At 38.9% G+C, this 23,701-nt stretch overlaps 1 protein-coding gene across 1 annotated transcript in view; it reads left to right on the top strand.

The window, feature by feature from the left end:
• Positions 1–22,070, top strand: part of KIAA1549L (KIAA1549 like) — a 112,521-nt gene extending 90,451 nt beyond the window's left edge. Inside the window, exons 17-21 of the mRNA XM_079310131.1 lie at positions 2,641–2,994; positions 9,272–9,369; positions 10,132–10,277; positions 14,595–14,743; positions 18,621–22,070. Of these exons, the coding sequence (XP_079166257.1) occupies positions 2,641–2,994; positions 9,272–9,369; positions 10,132–10,277; positions 14,595–14,743; positions 18,621–18,902 (1,029 nt within the window). The 3' untranslated portion in view covers positions 18,903–22,070. The remainder of the gene's footprint in view (positions 1–2,640; positions 2,995–9,271; positions 9,370–10,131; positions 10,278–14,594; positions 14,744–18,620) is intronic.
• The last annotated feature ends 1,631 nt before the right edge of the window (positions 22,071–23,701 follow it).

Raw genomic sequence — 23,701 nt, forward strand, 5'->3', positions numbered from 1 at the left:
CTTTGGCTGCACTTACACAAACTACCTTTGCATTTTATAGTCAGCCCTTCTCAAATGTGTCTGATTTTTATTTATTGTAGCATCAAAAACAACAATGGAATCAAAAAGGAGGAATGAAATTAAGGAAGAGCATTTAGTTAAAGTTTTTTCATTTGAGATCATATGGTGTGGTTGCATTCTTCCTCCCACAATCTGATGTGTGTGCCACTTGGGAAACTTGAATTTGATTTTTTGGTTTTGACCTAGATATTATCTGTATAACCATGACTATGTAAATTATGGTTAAATTCTAATGTGCAAATGTTTAATTTTTATCTTAATTTTTATCTTTTTCAAAAGAGAAATACTTTGCCATATTTTCCTTAAATACAAAATATATCTATACTTACATCAGAGATAGAAAATTAATATTTTACTTATATTTATTATCAGTTTTCACTAGCAGTGTAACTTTTTTTCTGAGTGGATGATAACAGAAAAGGAAAACCAGTATGACATTTCTGTCTAAAAAGGAATAAATATATTTTATGATTGTCCTTTAGCTTGCAAAAGCTTGAGGGCACAGTCACTTATCTATTCAGGTGCAGAAAAACAGTGTTACAGGAAAAAAATTGCCACATTAGGAGCTGCAGAACCCTGAAATGATCAGAATAGTGCTGGGATTTTTAACAAAAACATCCTGTTGTATTCTTTTATTTATGGCTATTTTAAACACTAGCTCATGCTAGAATATAGAATATAGAATATATATATATATATAGAATATAGAATATAGAAGGAGGCACATATCTTATTGCTCATCCCAGTTATCCTGGCATAGTCAATGCATTTTAAAGAATTTTTAAAAATTAAAGAATTATAAAGAATCAGTTGATGGTTTAACACATATATTTAAAAAACTCTGGGCTGTAAAACTTATTTTAAAAAGTACAGGTGAAGTGTGGTATTCCACTTTCCACTTCTTGCAATGTGATGGGGTTTTTTATGAGTTTTCTGAGTTTCGGAGTTACAGCCAAAAAAATCAGGAAGGTGATTTCTGTTTGTACAGCAGGAATCACTGAGGAGTGACCCTTCAAGCCAAACACTGTCTTCTCTTTGGAGAATGTGCATCATTCCCTGTTCCCAGTTTAACTTTGCACAAACCTGCAGCTCCTCTTTGGGCTCTGGGTAAAACCCCTGAGCTGGCCCAGGGTGTTCTCTCCAAGGGGCAGGATTTGGGGTGACATTGTCAGAAAAACTCCTAAAATTTAGTTCTAGAATGCTGAAGCAGCACAAATGCTGTTGATGTACTAAAATATGAGTATTTATCTAATACTGATATCCAACTGTGACAGACAAAAAGCTCTCTAACAGTTTAGAGTTAGAAAGTGAATGTTTAATCCAGCTCCCAGCAGCTGCATGGGATAATCCCCTAAAACTGCGAAATCACAAGTGATTCCAAAGTCTATTTATTTACAGAAATTTTGAATGATTGCATATTCATAACACAAGCACCTCCCATTCTCCACTTCCTATGGTAATTAGCTTGAATGGCTATTTAGCATGAATGGTTTGTTTTCTCAATTGGGTCTGTGGTCTTTTTTATAGGGAGGGCTCATGAAAAGAGAAAGTAAGGTGAGTCTTCCTCACCCTGATCTTTAAACCTCAAAGGTGACAACACAAATGATCTCTGGGAGATCTCCAGTTTATTCCCTTCAGGACTTTTGAACTAGTTTCAAGATATAAAAGATTTAAGATTGTTTGTGTTTCTCTAGATCTATTTATCAGTTTTTCCTTTTCTCATTGCAAAACCCAGCTGAGCAAACACAGACATGATAAGCAATTGGTCTATAACTATCTCAAGTCCAGTTTCTTTTAACCAACAACTAACTCCTAATTATTCACAGCAATGCCTATATATATCTGCTTTAATTAATTCTAAGGAATATATCTGTTATAAATAACAAAAATATCAAGATTAATAAAGTATGATCAAAAAAGTGATCCCTCTGCAGCTTACGTTCTAAAGTTTCCTTATTATTTTCTTTACTTACGCAAACATGATTTATTTCACATTAATTACAAACCAACATGAATTATTTTGCAACACATATTACATGTCTTTTAATCTAAAACCCCTAACTTAGTGTCTTGTAAAGCCTTTGACTGTTGGGAAGGAAATAGAAAAAATCTTACGAGTGCCTAGCAAGTAGTTCTGAGATGATAGATGAAATAGAGATGTTAGCATATTTTGATATAGAGGGTGAAAACACTCATGTGAAGGTTCAAGGCCTCTTCCTTTGTTTAGATGATGCCAAATGCCACAAACACCAAAGAACCAACAGACATCCTGTCCCAAGCCAGGCAGGAAAGAAAGATAAGACAGATGTGCAAATATTAGAAAATCAGTACATTGTATTAAATTGGTTAATGGGAATTAGAATGTTCATCATAAAAGAATATTATATTGTATTGCAAATGGAAAATTGCTCTCTTGCTCTTACTCTCCATGCTCTACACTCTCTCTTACACCCGCACCCTTATAACAAACTACAAACCTAAAGAACAAAACCCAAAAAACCCCTAAACCTGTCCAGCAACCACCCAACCACCACCATACCCTCAATATCTCCCACATTTGACCTGTATTTCCCTTCCCAGACGGAGCCCGAGCTCATAGAAGAAACCAACGTGGACCGCGTGGCCGAGCCGCGCGGGTACGGCCGCGCCCGCCACGGCGCCAAGGGCCACTCGGAGACCTCCACGCTGAGCTCGCAGCCCTCCATCGACGAGGTGCGCCAGCAGATGCACATGCTGCTGGAGGAGGCCTTCAGCCTGGCCAGTGCTGGCCACGGGGGCCAGCCCAGGCAGCAGGACGCCTACGGCTCGGCCCCTCACCTGCCCTACTCGGAGGTGGTGACCAGCGCGCCGGGCACCATGAGCCGGCCGCGGGCGGGCGTGCAGTGGGTGCCCACCTACCGGCCAGAGGTGTACCAGTACAGCCTGCCACGGCCTGTAAGTGCTGCTGGAAGGTGATTCTGTTACCAGCCTCTTTTCTTTTTTTATTAAATAGTTTTGTTGATGTGTTTATCACGGTTAGATGCTTGCGGGGAATACGCATGTGTAGGTTATATATGGTTATACATCTGTGCTTGCTGTGAAAACAAAGTTCGCTTTCCTGGTAAAATTTAAAAAGTTTAGTAAAAGACAATAAGAGGCAAACAATAAAGCAAAAGGTTATAATGGCTGGGTGCTTGACACCTTAAATTCATCAGCCTGTTGCATGTTCATAGACCCATCAGACATTTTTAAACTTTTCTACAGATTATTTGCCATATTCCAAGAACCGCTTTACATTACTCCTTGAGTCCACCTTCTCAGAGCATGTGTGTTTCTTGGTTGTGGTTTTAATTTATTTTTTTTGTTATCAGTCTTAATTTGAGCTGTGGTCTAATTTTTGCAGATGGTCAGTGCTGGTAGCTGTGTATCAGTAGCATGTGTCTTCACTGGGTGTTACCCAAGAAGCAGGCAGTTCACTTACTATAAAGACACTTTATCAGCTTATGTCACTCCTAAAGAAAAACATATCTTGAAAACCATTTCATCACCACAAATACAGTATCCACCCTAACATTTGTGAAAAGCCAATACCATAATATGTATTTATAACATTGCCTAGACACCAGCCTTGACTTAGCACTTGGATGAGCAAGCCACACACACCATGAAAGACTCAGTGTCTATCTCAGCAGCAAGGTTGTCATTGTCTGAGCTGTACTAAGAATTAAACTTATAACTCCCTTTATCCTTCAATTTCTAGCCTCAAGCAGCAGCTAAGGCATCCTCACCTCACAGAAGTAATATGTGGATTAGGAACTTAAACCCAAGGGTGGAAATTGCTAATTTTGTAGGAATTTTGTAGGTGCCTAGACAGCAGTGGCGCTAGCACTGTGCACACCCTCATGTGTGAAACTGCCCCTGAATTCCCATACATGGTAATATGAAACTCAATCATATATATATTTTTAATGTCAGATAGAAATCTTAACCAGAGGTGATTACTTTCAGATAAGAAATAGTCCATCTAACAATACCACTGTGATAAATTATTCATTTTAAGGCCTTTTTTGGTCAGATTTTTTTTTTTTTTAAAGAATACATTTCAAATTGAGTCCCTAACAGTGGCTAGAATAAGAAGATGATGCAGAAAAATGTTCTCAGTTCAACATAACCATTACCATGACTTCCTTCCATGACAGTAAAAAATACGTTAAGGGATGCTGCTTCTGAACTATTCTGAACATAGCTGAAAGCCAGTGGCACTGCTTGCAAAGGTTCAGGTTGATGCTATTTAAATCATGCTAAAGGTTATTTCTGGCACTTTGAAATTGGTCTGATGAAATTGGTACGCCATATAATCATATTTTATGCTTAGAATTCAATTAAAAGCTTAAGAGACAGCTAATGGGGAGTCAAATTACCTCAAAACTTCAAAGAATCTCTCTAAAATGAAATTAAAAATATTTTATGGGGAGAGGTTTTTTTAAAAAAATATAATAGCCACTCATTTTATGGTGAATTATTCACTGTTGTATTTCTAAGACTTATTACTCTCCTAAATCATCAGCATTTTTGGCACCTCTTGCTTATCTTTCTGGCATTCTGAAGACAGAGTTAAATTCCCTGAAGATAGTTGATTGCCACAGATTAGGATAGGCACAGACTGCTGGGGGTTGGATATAGGCTGGTAATTCATAGTTTTATGCATATCAATTTCATGAATGTGCACTGTGCTTCAACCATCCCATTTGCTGGTTTGTTCTCATGGGGATGGAGGGTTGGAATTGAAAATATTCCCAACTTTGGGGATGTCCCTGAGATGATTGTTACCTCTGTAAGCCAAGAATTATTTATTTTTTGCCCTTTCTTAAAATTAAATTCTTAATGGCAATTAAAAGTCAATGTCAGCAATGCTGCTGCAATTCAAAACACTGAGCATTTTGAGAATGAAAATTTCATCTTTGAAGATTCATAGCATTTTATCTGCTTAGATGGAACAAGAGCAGAGAGGTCCAGAGCCATTCTAGCTCTGTGTCTCTTCAGATGTCCTCCAAATTGTGGATCTTTAATTTTTTGTATTTGACTTCTTGGCTAGTCCCACCATCAAACATTTGTGTATCTCTCCAGAGTGTGCATGTGTCTTTTTTTTTCCCTTTTCCATTTTCTTCTCCCTTTTGAGGCTTTCTGTGTGTTTTTGATTGGTTTGGTTGGGTTTTTTATAATACTGAAATTATCTGTAGCTGTTGTGAGGGAATGCCAAACCTGCCTGTTGGGTGACCTGTGAAAAGACAATTCCTCCACACTGGGCTCCCATGGTTTTTGAGCTTCCAAACCCATGATGAGTGACACTTGGCTGAGCCCTTGGCACCCAGCTGTGACTGGAGGATGGAGTTAAAGAGTTGAATGTGTGACACCAGCCTGACCATGAGCTTAGTGCCTTGCTTGATCACATTGCAACTTTGGAAATTTGCTCAGCTGAGTCAAGTGAGAGCTGGGACCAGAGAGGAAAACTCTCTCCATCACAAGGCTGGACCAGTTTCCATCTCTCCTCTTCAGTGCTCTGGAAAGAGGAGTGAGAGTATCAGAGCTCTGGGTCCCAGGGTGAGACCCAAAACAGGCACTGATGGCCAGCACTGACAGCCTGAGTGACTGGGACAGCATTCCCATCCTCAGGGCTCCCCTTTATTTAGCAGAGGTAAAATGGGAGTATTTTATCAAAATCCAGCCACTTTTCATTAACAGCTGCTTAGAATAAAAGAGGACAGCTGTAAATGCAAAGCCAAATTAAAAAACTTGCATTATTCCTGAATTGCAATTTAATAATCATTAAGTTTAGTTATTCAATGAGTTAACAAGGACACTGACCTTTTAATTCCTCTGGTGAGATGTAAGGAGATGGATATTTCTGTAATTAGAAGGCAACACAGAATACTTTCATCCAATACCAACCTGTAAGTGGAAGGTGGTAAAAATATTTTAATATTACAACCAGGGAAATGTAGCTTTAAAACTGACTGCAAAATTTCTGTTTGACTATAGTTATTGTGTGCAGACCTGGGATTGTTGCAAAGAGCCTAGATAATCTCTATGCTCCCTTCCAAACCTTCTGTGATTTTTATTTTCTAGATCCTGACAGGTCCTTGGGCTGTCATGGGATGTAGGACACAATGGTGCAGGTGTCTGCTGGTGGCTGGGCTTTATCCTCCAGAGGATTTATTGTCCTTGGCCCCATGGCTGCTAAAATGAACTTCCTACTTGTTAGAATAATTTATTGGTTTGCTTTTTGAATTGTCAGTGTTTTAGCTGCAGCAGACTCCTTCACTGGCATTTCTGTCTGGAAGGGGTCTGCACCCTGCTACCTGTGCAGTCTGTCCTGCATCTCAACTTCTGCCAGTGATGGTCACAGCCTTTGTATTATACATGTTCTCATTTTTCAAAAAATAGAGTTTGGAACCCATGCAGAATGTTTTCCATAAGATTTTTTTCTTTTGCTCTTTTTGGGCTTTTGTTTAGTTAGTTTTTCTTTGGTTGATTTTTTTTTTCCCTAAAACCCAACAGATCATTTTAAAAGGATAAATACATTTTGAAGTGTAAAACCAGGCAAATTTTTGAAATCAGCTGAGTTGGTTTTTTTTGACTGCTGTTTTCCTCCCTGACTCGTTTCACAATGGTGAAGTGACTTTAATTCTACAATCATTCCAGTTGGCCCAGAGCCTAAGGGTTTATAAAAAACCTTTAACATGCCTCTGTGGTAAAACTTGGATTTCATTTAGCTTCTGAACACTTTTTTTTTTTTCCCATTTAAATGTTGCCTGCAGGAAAACCCATTGGAGAAACTCTAGAAATTTCACTGGGTTCCCTCCCAGAGCAATGTTGGTGTGTGGCAGCTCAGGTCCCCTCTGGATGTTCCTCAGCATGGTGTAGCAGATCTTTTTACAGGATTTTTCACTCTGACAGGATTCTCTCTGCCCAGCCATTAGCAAAATATTGCCACTCACTCAAAATTGTGTAATTGTGTAAGCAGCAAAATGAAGGCTTAGATTTTCTATTTTACTTATTTCCCCCGAAATTTCCAGTGCAAGTCTCAGCATATTTGTGAAATGTGATCCCTTAAAATACCAAATACCTCCTTTGATGCCCATATTCCAGAGCACAACACACCAGAGCAAACCCAGAGCTGCCTCTGGGTCTCTGCCTACCCTGCTGAACAGGATCTGGAGTGGCTTTCCACTCCAAAACATCATCTCAGTGCTGTTCCTTAAAAATGGGGGAAAAAGATTTCAGCACAAAAAGGATTTTTTGCTTGCCACTGAGAGCAAGATATGGGATGAAAGAGCCAGGAGGGAGTGCTCAGTCAGCCTGTGAGGACACTGCCAGTGTTTGAGATGCAGATGAGGCATTGCAGACCATTTCACTTTTTTTTTTTTTTTTCATTCCCAGCACAATCAGGAGAAGTATAATTGGAATTTTCTTTGATGCAAATGGTATTTGTTTTTTTCCTTACTGTTCTTTCATTAAAAATCAGTGTTTTTAACCCCTGGCTAAGTAAACGTAGAAGAGTCTTTTTAGATTTTTTTTTTTCCCTCCCACTCAAATGTAGAAATTCTTTAAATATCATGGTAGAGTGGTGAAAGTAAATATTAGGAGACTTTGTAGGTGGCATGAAAGAAAAAATTATTTTAAGAAACATGCCTTTGAGGGTTTCTAACCTGTTTTAAAAGGGATAGCAGTGAGAGGACAGAGAAATATGCTGTGTCTGTACTGCTTTTCCCTTGGAGACACATCAAAAATCAGTTTGATAATTTACCTTTCCTTTTTTTTGACCTAGTTTTGCAGGTATTTGTGAACAAAGGTATTTGAAATATGGTCTAAATGTAATTCTAAAAGATGATTACTGAAAGACAGTGTTTTCTGATATATAGTGTGGGATTTATATTGCAAAAATTCTAACTTAAATGTGGGTGGAAAGTCTGAAATAATCATGTAAATCCTGTAGGCTCTTCCTCTGGGCAGGAGATGGAGTGTGACTCATCCTATGTGTTTTAATGTGTTTTTAACTTTCACTGCTGTTTGTGGGGGAGATTCTCTGGCTAATCCAGATGCTTCTTGTTTAGGGGGCCAAAGTTCCATCACTGGACTCCACTTGGTTTTTTTTGTTGTCTTTGTTGTTGGTTTTTTTTTGTTGTTGTTGTTGTTTTGGTTTGGTTTGGATTTTTTGTTGTTGTTTGGGTTTTTTTGTTTTTTTTTTTTCCAAAATGCCCTCGTCTTGATAGTGGTCAGCCTTTCCAAAATTTGTTATTTGTTATTCCTCTGATTTAATTTTTATTCCTGTGCATTGCTCTGAAGCATCATCATGAAAACCACAGCTGAAAAAAACCCCCACAACCTAACAATAAACCAAAAAACCAATAGGAAAACAAAAACCCTCAATAATGATGTGTTGAAGAAAAATTCAGTGAAGCATCTAGTGAGATATTCCTCTAAGTTTATTTGGAAAAATGGTGGCCTCTATAATAATCTATAGCAGTGCAAAGCATTTAGGAGGAAAATTTTGTCCAGCATGTCATTTCTTGGGTGCACATAATTACTCCTCCTTCACATGTATTGGTGATGAAATTCAGAATTACTGCAGGCAAGCTGCTTAATTTTGTGATTTTGTGGGTTGGATCAATCTGACTTTTCAGGACTGTTTGAGGCCTTTGTGGATGTGTTGGAAAATTACAGAATTTGGGGGTTTTGTGGGAAATTTCCTTTTCATCTCTTGAAGGCTGAAAGGTTGAAATATGGATTGCTGACTGAAGGCTTCACCATGGTACACACTGCTCTGAGGATTCTTTCTGAATCTTTGAAATACTTTTTTTCCTGCAGAAAGTGAAAATATTCAGGTCTTTTCCCCATGATCCAAAGCAGCTGTTGAGTCTCACATAATCACAGCAGATCTGCTTTGCCAGCAGATTACAAATGTCACAGAGACAGTGTTTAATACATTTTATTTTAATTAGACTTCATCTTGTCTCTGGGCTCATTTTCAGGTTTTCTTCTACATTCAAAAAGTCACCAAAGCACTGTAAATTCTCTAATAAATGCAATTACTGCTGAAGCCACAAAAAACTAACTTCCTGTTGTCTGGCACACAGAGAAAGGATTCAATTTCTGATTTTGTTTTGTTTTTTTCCAATTTTACTGAGATCTACTGTTGTTTCAGAAAAATATTTATTTTTCTCTTTTACAGGCTTATAGATTTTCTCAGCTTCCTGAGATGGTAATGGGTTCTCCTCCCCCTCCTGTCCCTCCCAGAACAGGTCCTGTGGCTGTTGCCTCTCTCAGGAGGTATTTATCTCTTATTTTATTTTAGGCATGATCTCTAAAACCCACTGTTGTAAGAAGAACCAGGGCAAACCCTGAGGGGGCACTTACAAGGCACTTAAAAAAACACATCAATGAAATTAGAAACATGCTGGTTTTATTTCATTTAAACACAAAACAAAATAACAATGAATTTCCTGTTAGCTAGCCTGTGTCAATAAAATTAGGAAATGCAGGCTCCTGTTTCTTTTAAAGCATCCTTTGCCCCAGCTCAGATAATGATGTACTGGATTGAGGCAGATAATTCACAGCATCATTCTCCTGCTTTCCTGTGTTGGAAGGGATATTGCTGCAAAATTTCTAAAGATATTAGCATTTCCCAAGTGCATTTAATGGTATTTACCACAGTAATCTCCTACTGCATGTATGATACCATGTCATGTACACTGTTGGGGCTGTTTGTGGATTGTGCTGGTTAATTATGGTGAATCTTTGGTGAATTATGGTAAATCTGTTGCATTTCACAGGAATTCGAAGCAGCAAGCAAAGCCCCTGTACAATGGTAATAACACACTCTGGTACAATAGCAACCAGAATTGCAAAATTCTCCAGACTTCCCCTGCTGTCCAGCTGTTCTCCAGACTCCTGTCATGCCAGAGCAAAGTTGGACTGATTGTTCCTCACTGTCTTGCCCTGCTGTGGCTCAGAGCTGTGTATGTGGCTACAAACCTCATCTGTAGGTCAAAATGACAAACATTTCTATTTTCTCTCTTCCCTAACGAGCAGGTCTACATCAGATATTGGCAGCAAAGTGAGAATACCTGAGTCCAGTGGAGCAGATCAGGCCCAGCACCATGACCAGGCTCCTTTTGCAGCAGGATCAAGAGCTCCCATGTCTGTTGGTCCACTTGATCAATCAGCTTTTCACTCAGGTGAAGAAATAATGCAGATTGAACTTGGAGATTTGAGAGCCTCATTAGTTGTTTTGGATAGAAATTAATGTATGGGATACAGCAAATAAGGATGATTGTAAGTGGGTTAGTTGTACCACATAATTTTTTTTTTTTGGTCTTCACGAAGAGTCAGGATTAAAAACACGAAGGAGATGAATTTCTCATGTTCAGACTTGGTTGTTATTAAATCATATTTAAAGTACAGAGTTCTGCAACACTTCCAGCTGCCAGCTAAAAACAAGTACAATGGAGCTGAACCTAACTAGTTACAAGGTCTTTAAAAGCTACACAGTCCAACAGAGAATTAACAGCTATATTATTTATACTTTTGACCCAATAACCAAACTCCTGTACCCACAGTGCAGAACTAACTCTCCAACCAGAAACTACTGCCTGAAACCATGAAGGAGAAGGAAGAAGACAGAAAGAGACAACGCCCAAAATCCTTCATCTTGTCCCATACTTATTACTATATTTTAAAAACCTCAAATTTCAAACCCTTCACCATGTGAACTCACACACTTCTATTTATCCACACACCCGTGATTTTAATTCCATCACTCAAATTTGGAAGCTTCTCCAAGGTCTCAGGTCCAAAACAGTGTTCTGCTGGGAGTCAGTGCCAGAAAGCACAGAAAGCTCAAAACTCCCAGGTATCAGTGTTCCAACAGATGATTATTTGGAGAAAAACTGTATTAGGTGAGGTTTTTTATGCTACAGAGCCCTCCAGAGGATGGCCTGTGCCTTTGAAAGTGCAGCACCAGCTGCATCCTAAAATACTCATCCTGCAGTAGCACCAGGAATTGGCCTTTTTCTGAAGGAAGGATCCAGCACTAATGTCCCAGATGTTCTGTGTTCAAGCATGGCATTCTGCAGGCACACTAATTAAACTCTGAATTGATAAAACTCAGTCAATCTCAGTTCACCAGTACTACAAAATGCAGTAGAATTTTTTAGGGAGGGTGTAGATGGTGCTGGTGGCAAAATAAGTTGCAGTTTTGGGACTTCTGTGTGACTCCTTTGTGTTGCACCTTGTACCAACCAAGCAAAGTAGGAGAGACAGGAAATTAATGGGGGAGAAAGGAGTTGGATCCTTCCAATATTTTGTCAGTCAAGAATATCGATCCAAGTGCTTGAAAACTTCTTGAAGATTCCCTAATTCCTCTTGAGAAACTTTACCCCTGCTCTTGTCACAACAGTGGGCTGCTGAGGAGGGCAAATTGTCCCCTTCCCTTCAAAACAGAGGCAGTGATGCTATGGCACAGTCAAAGGAAATCTGTTAGCTCTTCACCCCTCCTCTTCTGGAGAGTATAGTTTCTGCCCAGAACTTGTTTTGGGTCTAAAACTCCCAGTTTTAAAAGCCTAATCAATTAATGATCCTCTTGATATGAGTTGTATTTACAAATTAATTTATTTAATCATGAGATGAAGCTGATGTACTGTTTTGATGTTACATGGGTAGCATTTAGCTGGAACAATATTTGAAATGGTTTCTTATTGGCAGAATATGTTTTCATGAAGAGTTATGGGAAAGAGCTTACAATATTCAAAAGAATTTTCCATTAGTTCAAAGCTTTGAAATTAGTAGGTTTGTTATACATTACTCTGTTAATCTGCCAGAAAAAAAAAAATTATCTTCTCAAAAGTAATAGAGAGTTATCTGCATTATCTTTGAGATCATCAACTGTGACTGAGCAATAGTGTGGCCAAGCAAATGTTCTGTCAATTAATTAAATACAATGGGTTTGAAGGATCCATTCTACTCTCAGTTATTGTCATACCTTCTGCAAATGCTGCAGAACCTGGAAGGAGCAGATGCTCAGCCTCCCATTTCAAAACATTTCAAACCATAAAACATGCCACACTAGCTAGAACTCTCCTTTATGAGTGCAGCAATGGGATCCGTGGGGTACATTTTCTTATTGGATCCAGTGATGGGGAAATTTTATTGCTGTGTGCTGCTGAAGGTGACTGCAGTTCAGAAGAGACAAAATTACCTTCCTGTACCTTGTGGAGCTTGCCAGAATAATTCTGGGAGTAGCTGAAGGAAACTTTCATATATAATAGGTGCTACAAAAGGCTGTAATACAGGCAAGCAGAGACAAGGACAACTGTGAGAAATGTGCAATTGTAATACAAGGTTTCTAGCATTCTGATATGAAAATAAGTTTTTACAGCCTCAACACATGAAGAGACATTGCAGCAGGTGCTGATTTGGAATGTTAATGACTAATGTCACTGTCATGCAGCCCTGCATCAGCTTTAAGATAAAGATGTTGCAATGATAATTTAGGCTAAGGTATTACAGCCAGTTGAATATTCATTTTGAGTAGTACCTCCTTTTGCTGTGATTAGATTAGGAGTGCTTTGGTGTAGAAGCCATGTGCCATGTACAGGAGCAGCACTTTCTTCTCTGTACAATTATGAAGAATGTTCATTTTCAGCCTTGCTAACTCGTTTAAAATGAAAAAACAACCCCTGTGCTGTTTATGACCTGGAAGAACCAGGCTGACCACACCTCTTCTCTTAGCCCACCCTCTTCCAAACCATGGAGGAATTGGGACATAGGTGGTTTGTTTTTTCTCTGGAGTGTGCTGCAAACCAGATTTTACTCCTCTTCTCATGCCCTGATTGCACCCATAGCAATTCTGGCCTGGGACTGTGTGGGAGATCATTGAGAAACTGTAAATATCTGGGTTTATGGAGACTGGAGTCTTTCTATCTCTGTGCATGTGCCCAGCATCTGCCAGAGTAGGCAGCAGAACCCTCCTGAGGATTGTTCAGGAGCAAAAAATATGCCAGGGCTGTAAATGAGATTCTGGAGGAGGGATATTTGAAGCAGCCAGTAATTGATGGTAATTCAATTATACTCCAGATGAATTTCAGGAGAAAGCCCATGTCTTTGTGATTTTGTCAGCATATCATAGCTACTGAGAGCAATTAGTAGCATTATTCAAATCATGTGCAGTTGGAAGGGGAAGAAATTTTATTTTCTCTGCATTGATTCTAGTACAGGGAATCTGCCCAGCTGTGTAATGTTACTGTGCTTCCATTCCTCAGAGTTGTACTTTGTTGTGTTTTTAAAGAGTTTACTGCCCTTCTGCTTTCATGTTATTTTTGCTCTATTCTGTGAACCTGGAAAGTAAAAGACACGTCCATGTAGTATAACTGAACAAACTAAAATTAATAACTAATAACTAATATAATAAAAATAATAAAAATGAAATCCTAATAACTGATATTGATGATATGCAGCTTTCCCTGTGCTTTCAGTGTGATGCTGATTCACAGCTGGATTCTGTCTTTGTAAATAGGCTCTAGAGGAAGGAAGACTTAACTGTTTGACTTAAGTTGTTTGTATTCTATTTTTAACTGGCAAATGCATGGAGTTATGATAGCAAATCTCAAGGCAAATATGCACATTAGGATGCTGGTCTTCCAGATAGTCCAGTTATAGCCTGTGGATAATCTCTGTACCAAATTGTTCTCTGCATCTCAGTGAGCCAGAAATAAACCTTCCCTGAAAGCAGGTGTGGCCATATCCAGAGATTTGACTGAAATCTATGCCAGCATGGCTGGCTCCCTCCACAAAAACTGGAGTGTGATAGTGGGATTTTAATCCAGGAGGATTCATGGATATTCCTATGCATACATGTTAATTAAGAGGTGATAACCCAGGTTTGGAATTGGCAAATATTTATTTACGTTGTAGCTAGTTGTAGCTAGACAAATATTTAGTTAAGTTGTAATTTATGGCAGTCATAGACTATTCTTATGAAAGGAACTGAGCAGGTAGAACCTTGGTATTTTTGGCAGAAGCACTGAGGTTTTATGATTGAATTGTTGAGAGTGCAGACTGTTAAACATACCAGTCACTTGTTTCTGTAGGTTTTTTGCCAAGAGATATTAAGAAAGAGTGGGTAAACTGTGAAGAACAAGGTGCATTACACTGAAACCCATGGTAGCAACAACTGAAAATTGAATAGAAGGAAGAAAATTTAAGGGGAAAAAAGCTTTTTCTCTAATGAGTCAAAGTTTTGACAAGGATCAAGTCCTAGGGACCCTTTACCTGAAGGCTGTACATGGTTATGAGGACAACTGCAAATCTTTCCTCCTCCAGTATTTCCCAGCATCATGAAGATGCTCTAGTCAGATGGTGGGACAGAAAAAAGAAACAACAACCCAAAGCCCCAAACAAGAAACCTCACCAAACAAAATATTTCCTAAGCGCTATCTTCTGGTTTACAACTGAAAATCTCAGCTATTAATGATGCCTACTCTCTTTTTATTTGGCAGGAAATACAGTCCCAGCAGTGTTTGCCATTCCAGCAAACAGACCTGGCTTCACTGGCTATTTTATCCCAACTCCTCCCACTGCCTACAGGAACCAAGCCTGGATGCCCTATGCTGGAGAGAACGAGTTGCCAGGGCAGTGGGCAGACTCTGTAAGCTTGCTTTTCTAACCATCTGTGTTCCCGTGTTTTGCACAGGAGGGGTTGTCAGCAATCCCTCACTGCTCTACAAGGAAGCTGAAAAGGATAATTTTAAAATTTTTTCCTTGAGTGGGAATAATCTCTGCCATGAGAGATGGCATAGAGACTTCAGATGTTCATAGCATGAACTGTAAGCTAGGTCTTTAGAGGGTGGAATCATTCACCTGTTTAAAGCTGGTGGGTTAGATGTCTTTCTTTCCCAAGAAAGATCAAATTTTTGGCTAGACATGTGTCAGGAGAAGGGGATGCTGCCTCTCAAAGCAGCTGTTTGAAAGTTGGGGAAGCATCTTACCCTCCTGGAGGCTTCTCTCCAGACAGCCTGGCTCCCAAATCTGCTGTGCAGTGTTTCAAATCCTCCCCAAGGCTGGAGTGACACATCATGAATTAAATAATTAATTGCACAATCCCAGACTGGAACAGATGTAATTTTTAGCCCAAAGTAAACCTACATTTCAAAGAATTGAAGTTGAAACATCCTAAAATGAATGGCAGTAGTTTATCACGTTTGAAACAATTCCTTAAATGTAGAGCTTTTTATTTTTACACTAGGGAAGAAAAGATCAATTATTCTGCTTGAGCTCACATCTGGCATTTCTGCAGAACCACTCTGGCTAAAAAACCTGGGAGATAGATTCAATTTCCTTGTGCAAATCATCAACAGAACATTTTAATGAATTGCAGTAGAAATCTAAGTTGGCTTTGAGCAGCTAAGCAAGAGACAACACAGTCATATAAATGTTCCTGGGGGCAGCTTTTTGTTGTTCACTCTTTATTGCTGCTCCCAATGCCTGTGAGAAGAAGAATTCAGTATGACTTTGAATTCAAATTCAAGTCTGAATTTGAAGGCTAAACTGTCAGAAAAAGTCCTGTTCATTTGTAAGCTGAGCACACTTGCTGATGTGCCCCTGGCACCTGAAGTCTTGTGATGCTCTGGTATAAATTTTCTTCTCAGAGCTGCCTTTTAAAGCATGAAAAGCTTTATTTTCCTTTATTGTTGTTGTTTTGGTGTTTGTTTTTTCTTTATTTATTTGTTTTTTTGTGCATTTTTAACCCTTCTAAATCCAGGAGTCCATTGTATCTTTGTAATGATTTTAAACTTTTTCTATAAGAAGGAAAAAAGCCACGAAACAAATAAGGAAATTGAATTGTCTTCCATTCATTCTCTCTTTTGTGTCCCTACTCTTGACTGCAGTCCTGTGGAAAGAGAGTCAGGTATCACTTGCCAAAATTGGAGACTGAAATAAATGAGCCAAAACTGCAAATCCAAGTCTCCAGCCCCCAGCTCCTTCTTCTGGAAGGAGAAAAGTATAACCCTGTTGTGGGTTTCCTTGTCTTCAAAAAGAGGAATGGAGAGGAATGTAAAAATCTGAAAAACAACCATGGCAATATAGGATTCAAAGGAAACAAATGTCCCTTTTAACTTCACTTACCCATGGCAGAGCTTTAACAACTCCTTGTTACTCAGATTTTCAGCCCTCCAGTGCCTTTGCAGAAGAGGTAAAAATGTAGAAACTACTGCAGTTTCTAGAATGAATTTGCAAATCTGTCAAGGAACTGTCTTTATTTATTGCTAGAGGAGCTAGCAATATCATTAGCAACACAGCACAGTGAGAAATCCTGAATAAAAGTGAATAGCATAAAGATCTAAAGTAGCACTCAGGTTTTCTCAGTAATACTCAGGGCTTAAAATTCTGGATGTGTCTTGGTTTCTGAGCCTCTAGGTTATAGCCTGATCACACTTCCAAGATTTTCCTACAGTTATTGAAAACAGAGTCTTAATGTCTGTAAGATTGTTTATTTTTCACACATTTCTTCTAGCCTAGACTGTAAACAAGGCAGTAGAGGAAAGAGGAGATTTGACAACAAGGAATTATTTCATAAGCTCCATTACTGTAATGTATTATTCTCTGAGACAAATGGCAGGTATTGAAACACTAAGTTTTGTGGGACAAGGCAGCTGTATCCACAAAACCCTTATTTTCCAAACTGCTGGACGCTGCTGAGTGAAACCAGTAACTTGGTGGCCTCTAGTGGCCTGTTCATGTGTTGTTCTAGTAAAATCACCTTTTGAGCAGCCTGTTTAAACTAAACAGAGGGGCCTGCATCTAATGATCACTTTCATATCATACCTGCTTCCTACATTTGTCTCATCACACCACAGTGAACATGCTTGACATTCTCTTCAGCATTTGATGGTACTCCAGGCTGTGTAGAGGATGTGGAAATCCTAATGGTCAGGCTTCAGGCATAAAAGCTTCTTCAAAATTAAGGTCTGTCGATTCTTGTTTTATAGACATTTGGAAGTCATAAATGCTATTTTTTATTTGGTGCATTATAGTCTCCAGAAAGGCTGGTATCTTGGTTCATGGATTTGGAAAGTAATTTAATCTCTCACCATGACTAAAGGGCCTATATAATTGTTTTAGTTTTAGCTGGTGTAACATGAGGTTGAAATCTGTGAAGTTACAAAAAATGATGAATCCCTCATGTAATCCTGTTAAATATGGCCAGAAATTCTGTCACTTTTTAGCAGTCGAGCATCCTTTGAGTCTTGAGTTTCCAAGCTAGTGCACCTGTGCTTATCCCTGTTGTCTGGATCTAGTGAGTTGCTGTCAGGAGCACTGAGACCAGACACTGGCTGATTTGGATCAGACAGTGGCTGCAAATCAGAAAACACTGCTTTTCTGTTCTGGGCTATTTGATGTACTAAAATAATCAAAAATTATACTAAAAATCATCTGTTTAAAACTGAAGGGTTTACTAAGCAGAGAGCACATTTTCAGAAAATCCTTATTCTTTGGTAGGAGTTTATCATGTTTGAAACAATTCCTCAAATGTAGGGCTTTTCATTTTACACTAGAAAAAAAGATCAATTCTTCTGCTTGAGCTCACATCTGGCATTTGGAGGTGATGATAAATGAGGACAAGCAGATGTTTTTGCTGCCACAGCTGGGACATTGTCTTGGTTTGAAAGACAGGTGTCTGCTGAGAGAGGCAGGAGCCTCTCTTTGAAATGGAGAATGTAACAATTTCCTCCCCCCCCCCCCCCAATTATTATGATTTTGAAATTAAAGGGCTCTCAGGAAAAGATATGAGAATTAGGAATAACAGTTCTTTACTAGGAAAATTAAAATAGAAATACTTTATTACAAAGAACAATCCCAAACAGTGCCAGAGTCAGAATCCAAGCTGGCACAGTCAGTCAGTCAGGGTGGTGGCACAGTCCCATTCCATGGTGCTGCATCCTCCTGCAGTGGCAGATGTGGATCAGCTGGAGCAGTGCTACTGGAGAAGGTGCAGTTTCCTCTGAAAGTCCAGAGATGATGTGGAAAGGTCTGGCTTTCCTCTGGAATCCAGTGAAAAAGACTGCCCTGATGTTCCAAATCTCATTTTTTATCTAGGTAGGAAAGGCTTGGCTCCTCCTCTGGCTGGAGCATCTCCCAGTGAGATGATGTAATTTTATCAGTCATGCAGTGGGATTTAATGACCCATTAACAGAAGATATCTCCTGGAGGGAGGATGAGCTGTGGGAAGATCAAGATGATTGCCCCAGCTGTTTAAAGATGGCCCATTAGCAGAGGATATCTCCCACAGAGATAAGAGTTTCAATAGATGATGATAGATACACACTTCTGGCCACATCCTGTATTGCAACCTAAGACAGACATCGACACGTGCATTAATGGCACGTGCCAGGATTTGTAAGTAGAAGCTGGCAATGCTGAGGTGTGCATCCCCCCATCTGTGCCCCTCAGTCCCATCTGGGCGGGTGCGTGGTCGCTCCGGGTCGGTCGTTCCGTGTAATTCCGAGCGGTTCCGATCCCCGCAGGTGCCGCTGCCCGGCTACATCGAGGCGTACCCGCGGCCCCGGTACCAGCACAGCTCCCCGAGCCGCCTGCCCCGGCAGTACAGCCAGCAGGGCAGCCTGCACCCCAGCCTGGAGCAGCCTCCCCTGGCCTCCGCCGCCGCCTCCCAGCACAGCCTGGCCGACACCGACCCCGCCGACGCGCCGCTCACCAACATCTCCACCGCCGCCCTCGTCAAGGCCATACGAGAGGAGGTGGCCAAGCTGGCCAAGAAGCAAACAGATATGTTTGAGTTCCAGGTCTAACTCGACTTCTGTGTGCAGTGTTTGTGTCTTGCCCGCCTGGGGTAGTCGAGGAAGCAACTCCTTTGATTTTCAGCTACAAAATTCCTGTGAATTGTGCCAAAGCGATGGCATTTTAATCTGTCTGAAAAGTCAACACCATGCAATGACTTCCAGCAGAGCACCGGGACTCTGAAGATGTGAAATTCCGCTTCCCAGCTAAGGAAAAGCTGCCAGGAAACTGTTTCATACTGATGAGATCAACCATATGCAATCCTTTGTCACTTTGCTCTCGTATTATGACCCATCTTCACTAAAGATGCTGCTGAACGTGTCTGTGCCACAAGAAGTTTCATTTGCAGGCCCAGAGGTAGAAAATAACTCCTGCATGCCTAAACTTCGATTCAAGAAGAAAAAACCTGCAGAGCAGGTTTTGCTGAAGGCCACGGCTGGCGTGGCAGTGGCCATGTTAATTGTTTGCTGTGGGACGTTGTGTAAGTGGTGCTGATTTCAGCAATGCAGCCATTCCAGCCCTTTCATCCCAGAGGCTGTATTCACACCAAAAGAACTCAAGATGATTAGGTAATACAAATAGAAGCCCTGTAAATAGCTCCGTGTCTCTTCATCCTATTAACAGGACAAGGAGGTGAAAAAAGGGAGGGCTGTGAAGAAGGTGAATGGCATTTTGATAATTGGTGGCTACGTTGTCCCTCAGTGCCACTGATGAGTTATGGAGGAGATTTTTTTTTTCAGCCTGAGAGAATACAATGCATGAAGAGCCAGCAAAGGATATTGGTGCTAAAAGCTTCCAAGAAAAATGAAAAAAGGTTTTTTGTGTTCCCTCTATAATCGGGCTTTTCACTCTGAATGCATGTGAAGCTGGTAAACCTGAGACCTTTAAATCCTTCCAACCTGGAAAAATAAATCCACCTGCTTGGACAAGGAAATGCCTGTTCAACACAGTGCTTTTTTTCTCTTTCTTGAACAATGCTATTTACTAAAGTGATGCCAGAAAGTGCTACCTGAAGCTGCAGTGGGTTTTGATTACGCTGGCACGGTGAATGCACACCCAGGAAGTTCTGAATGTAGAGGACCTAATTACTATGTTAAAATGTAAATAAGCTAACAGTTACACGGATTAACAAAAATGCTAATGTTCTGTGAAAAAGACAGCATTGCCAGAAATGATGTTGACTTTGTATTGTGCAAGATAAAGGTCACTGATTGTTACACTGCGTTGTGGTAGGAATCCAATCCCAAAAGGAAATCAAACCACTTGGATGGGACAGTAGTTAATATTTTGCAGTTGTACAAACTAGTTGGAGATCATGAACAATTGTTTTCAGTTCCTTCAGCAGTTAGCTTCAGGAACTGAAGTTGTTGCAGAATTTGTTGTGTTGGGCGTGTTTGATGTCAACTGGAGTTCAAGGTAATGTCCTTCATTTCAGTGGGTTATTTAGTTATCCTCAATTACTATTTTGTCTGATCATTTCATTTCTCTGAGTTTCTTTGGTCTTAACTGATGTGGGAAAGGGAACTTGGTTTAGCTTTTTGACCACCAGTAAATTGAGAGGAGAGAGAAGACTAGAATAGGGGATAGAAGAAGAAATAGATGAAGCACAAACTTTTAAAGCAGAGCTATTTTCCCCCCCAATAATTACATTATAAATCCTGACTGAGACTGTGATGCATAATTATCCTAGAATATACAGACAACTTCTGCTCCAGTACCTTGAATATTGCAGAAGCATTTGGAATGCTAGTTAATCTTTCAATAAATGTGAAATTTCGTTTTTATTATTTAAAATCAGATATAAATAAAATGTATTTTTGTAATTTCTATGTATATATGTGCTGTATATTTATATAAGTGACTAGTCTGCTATAGAAAGAAAATTTCCATAAACTAAGCGGAAAAAGAAAAAAAAGAAAGAAAGAAAAAAACCCTGGTGATTTTACTGATCAATATAAAAGTGCTGTGTCTGGAGAACACAAATATACAATTGGGTGACTCGGATACTAAACAACCAAAGAAACTCAACTTTTCATGTAAATGCAATTCTAGTAAAGGCTGACTGCTGTCTCACTTACCTGTCAGCCAGATAATACTGATATAACTAATGTAATACAACACAGCCAAATTGGGTCGAATTAATAGCTGGCTAAGAGCATCACACTTTAGAATAACAACTGAAAAAAATACTCAAACTCAGTGTGCCACAGAAAGACTGGTTCTGGTTGGCTTCAGTGGGAATTCCACTCACTGAGAGCAAGGCTGAGTTTTGCATCAGCTTTTTAATCTCATTTTGGAATGATTCTTCTACACAGTCCAGTGAAATTTTGCAAGTAATTGGGCCCTTCTAAGCAATGAGGGTGAAATGTGCTGTATAATAAATTTTCATAGTTTATACTCCAGTTTTGCAGAGTTATCCTGGGGCTGAAATGATGGAAGCAGCCACGATCCCATGGATGGGCTTGTTGAAGCCATGGAGGAAGGGTAATGTAACAATATATTGCCAAAAAAGTCACAGGAAACAGGGCATTCCAGTTTTAAATAGCATCTTTTGGACACTTAACTCTGTCTGTAGGTCTGTTCCCATTCTTAAATTTTAGCAATTTAATAGCTCTACTGAAAAATGTGTGAGGGTAAAGTCTCATATATCTTAACATGATGAATCTTGTATCTTGCCATACTGGAAACTAAAAATTTTGGAAAATACAGAGATGTCCAGGGTTTGGATGTCTGTAAAAAGTGGAAAACCCCCAAACAAAAGCATTTAAATAGCCTTCAAGAAAGAAAAAAAAAAACATTTCAGTAAAGTTAAACAAAGTACTCTTCATACTTCTGAGGAAGACCTGTTTAGAGTTTCAAAATTAATTTTGTTTGGTATTATTATGGATGATGTGCAGTCTATTGACTATTTCCTGAACCATCACTCTGAAACCATTGTGGTGCACTTTATTGAGAAAACCATCTTACATTCTTCATTCATGATGCCTTTTTATCCTGTTTGTAATATGTTTCTGTATTTTTTTTTAAGTATAAAGTATGATTATATCAAGACAGTTAGGACATTCCTGAGAAAGAAAAATCATGCTGTAATATTTATACTGTCTGAGCACAAAGCAATGATAAAGTGAAAATATAGTGTACAAATAATTTGTAATATAATAAACATTTTGTATGGCTACAATTACAATATAGTTTTTCAATACTGATTTCAAAGAAGAAAGTATTTGTGTTTAAGGTCATAACCTCATCCAGATATATCCATGCCATTTTTACTGAGAACAAAGTAGTAATTAACTTTTTCTACTCAATGCCCCAATTTTCTTTGAAGATATGTTAAATGTGTAGGTGAAAGTGCTGTTTACTGTGTACATAAAATGTTGGTGTTCTGACCACTGTCTGTCTTCAATTTTAGAAAAGTTGCAAATGAAACAACGTAAAATTCCATCTTGGTACATGTGTGCTGACCACCTTCAGCTGGAAAACCACGTGTGACATTTATTAGTATCAGTAGAACAGTAACTTTAAAAGGATAAAAGGGAACTTGGCAGTCATTTCTTGACATATTATTTGTATTGGAGAGAAACTCTAGCACTCAGTCTAGAAATATGAGTAATATTTGAATGTCATAATATTAAGGGTAGAGCTCAATAGAAGTGCATGCAAACCCTATATATAGAAACGAGGATATTGTCTTAAGCAGTGATCATTTCTTTTTCAGACTCTCTTTGAAGGATGAGAAGTGTAAGATAAAAATGAGAGGCAGGTAGAAAATACAACACTGGGTTGAGTGGGAGAATTGTTTTGTTTAAGTCATAAAGGCAAAGCTGGTGAATATTGCAGTATCTCTCCTGGGAATAACTGCATTGCATAATGTCCAGATTTTAAAAACAGCTGAAATGCCCCCAAATAATACAATATTTCATGTTTTTAAAATCACCTTAAAACCATGTTCTTATGAATATTGTATCATATTCATGTATGTATATATATGTGTGTGTGTCAAAAAATATTTTTCCAAAACTGGTTCTATTTGTCTATTAATTTGTCCTAATTCATTTCAGGTTCATTAAGGGGTGCAGAGGTAGTAATGAAAAGATAAATCTCAGAGTTGTTCTGTTATGAAGGTCATGATGGATGAGAAATGACCTTAAGTAGTTAGGTGGTCAAATTATATCTTCAAAATAATTAAAGTTATCATTAAGAGGTGTTTCAGGCATTTGATTTTTTTTTTTTTTAATTTGTTAAAAAATAATTCTCTTTTTAAGAAGTCTGACTTCATGAATTTTCCACGTACCCAAGGAATAAGTTGTTACTATAATTTTGTAAATAATTTTGTAACTTTATAAATGCACATTTACCTACTGAGCAATAATGGGTGCTAAGGGCTGTAAATCGCAAAGAAAGGTGATTCCACTTAGTACAATATTTAGAGAGCAGGTGAATTTCTCTTCCAAAATATTCCCTCTTCACTGGAGCCCAGAGCATTTCTGTGCTGTGTAAACCAGTCTAAACTCCATAACCAACAGTGGCATCAGTTAAGGTCTTGTGTATCTGCCAAGGACATCTGGATGTAAGTAAACTTGAAGTTTATTCTTGATCCCTTTCTTTATCTAATACTCTCCACGCTGAAATGATGAAAAACCCAAACACTTTATCCTACACCAAACAAACTTTAGTATTTCCATGACAAAAAAAACAACTGGGAAGGCTTTTTCATTTCATCCTGGTGTTGACTTCTGCAAGCTGTTTTCAACATCATACTTGATAGGAAAAAAAACCAAAACAAGTATGAAGCCAAGAATTTGGGAAA

Source organism: Erithacus rubecula, assembly GCF_903797595.1.
Source record: "Erithacus rubecula genome assembly, chromosome: 6".
Lineage (NCBI taxonomy): Eukaryota > Metazoa > Chordata > Aves > Passeriformes > Muscicapidae > Erithacus > Erithacus rubecula.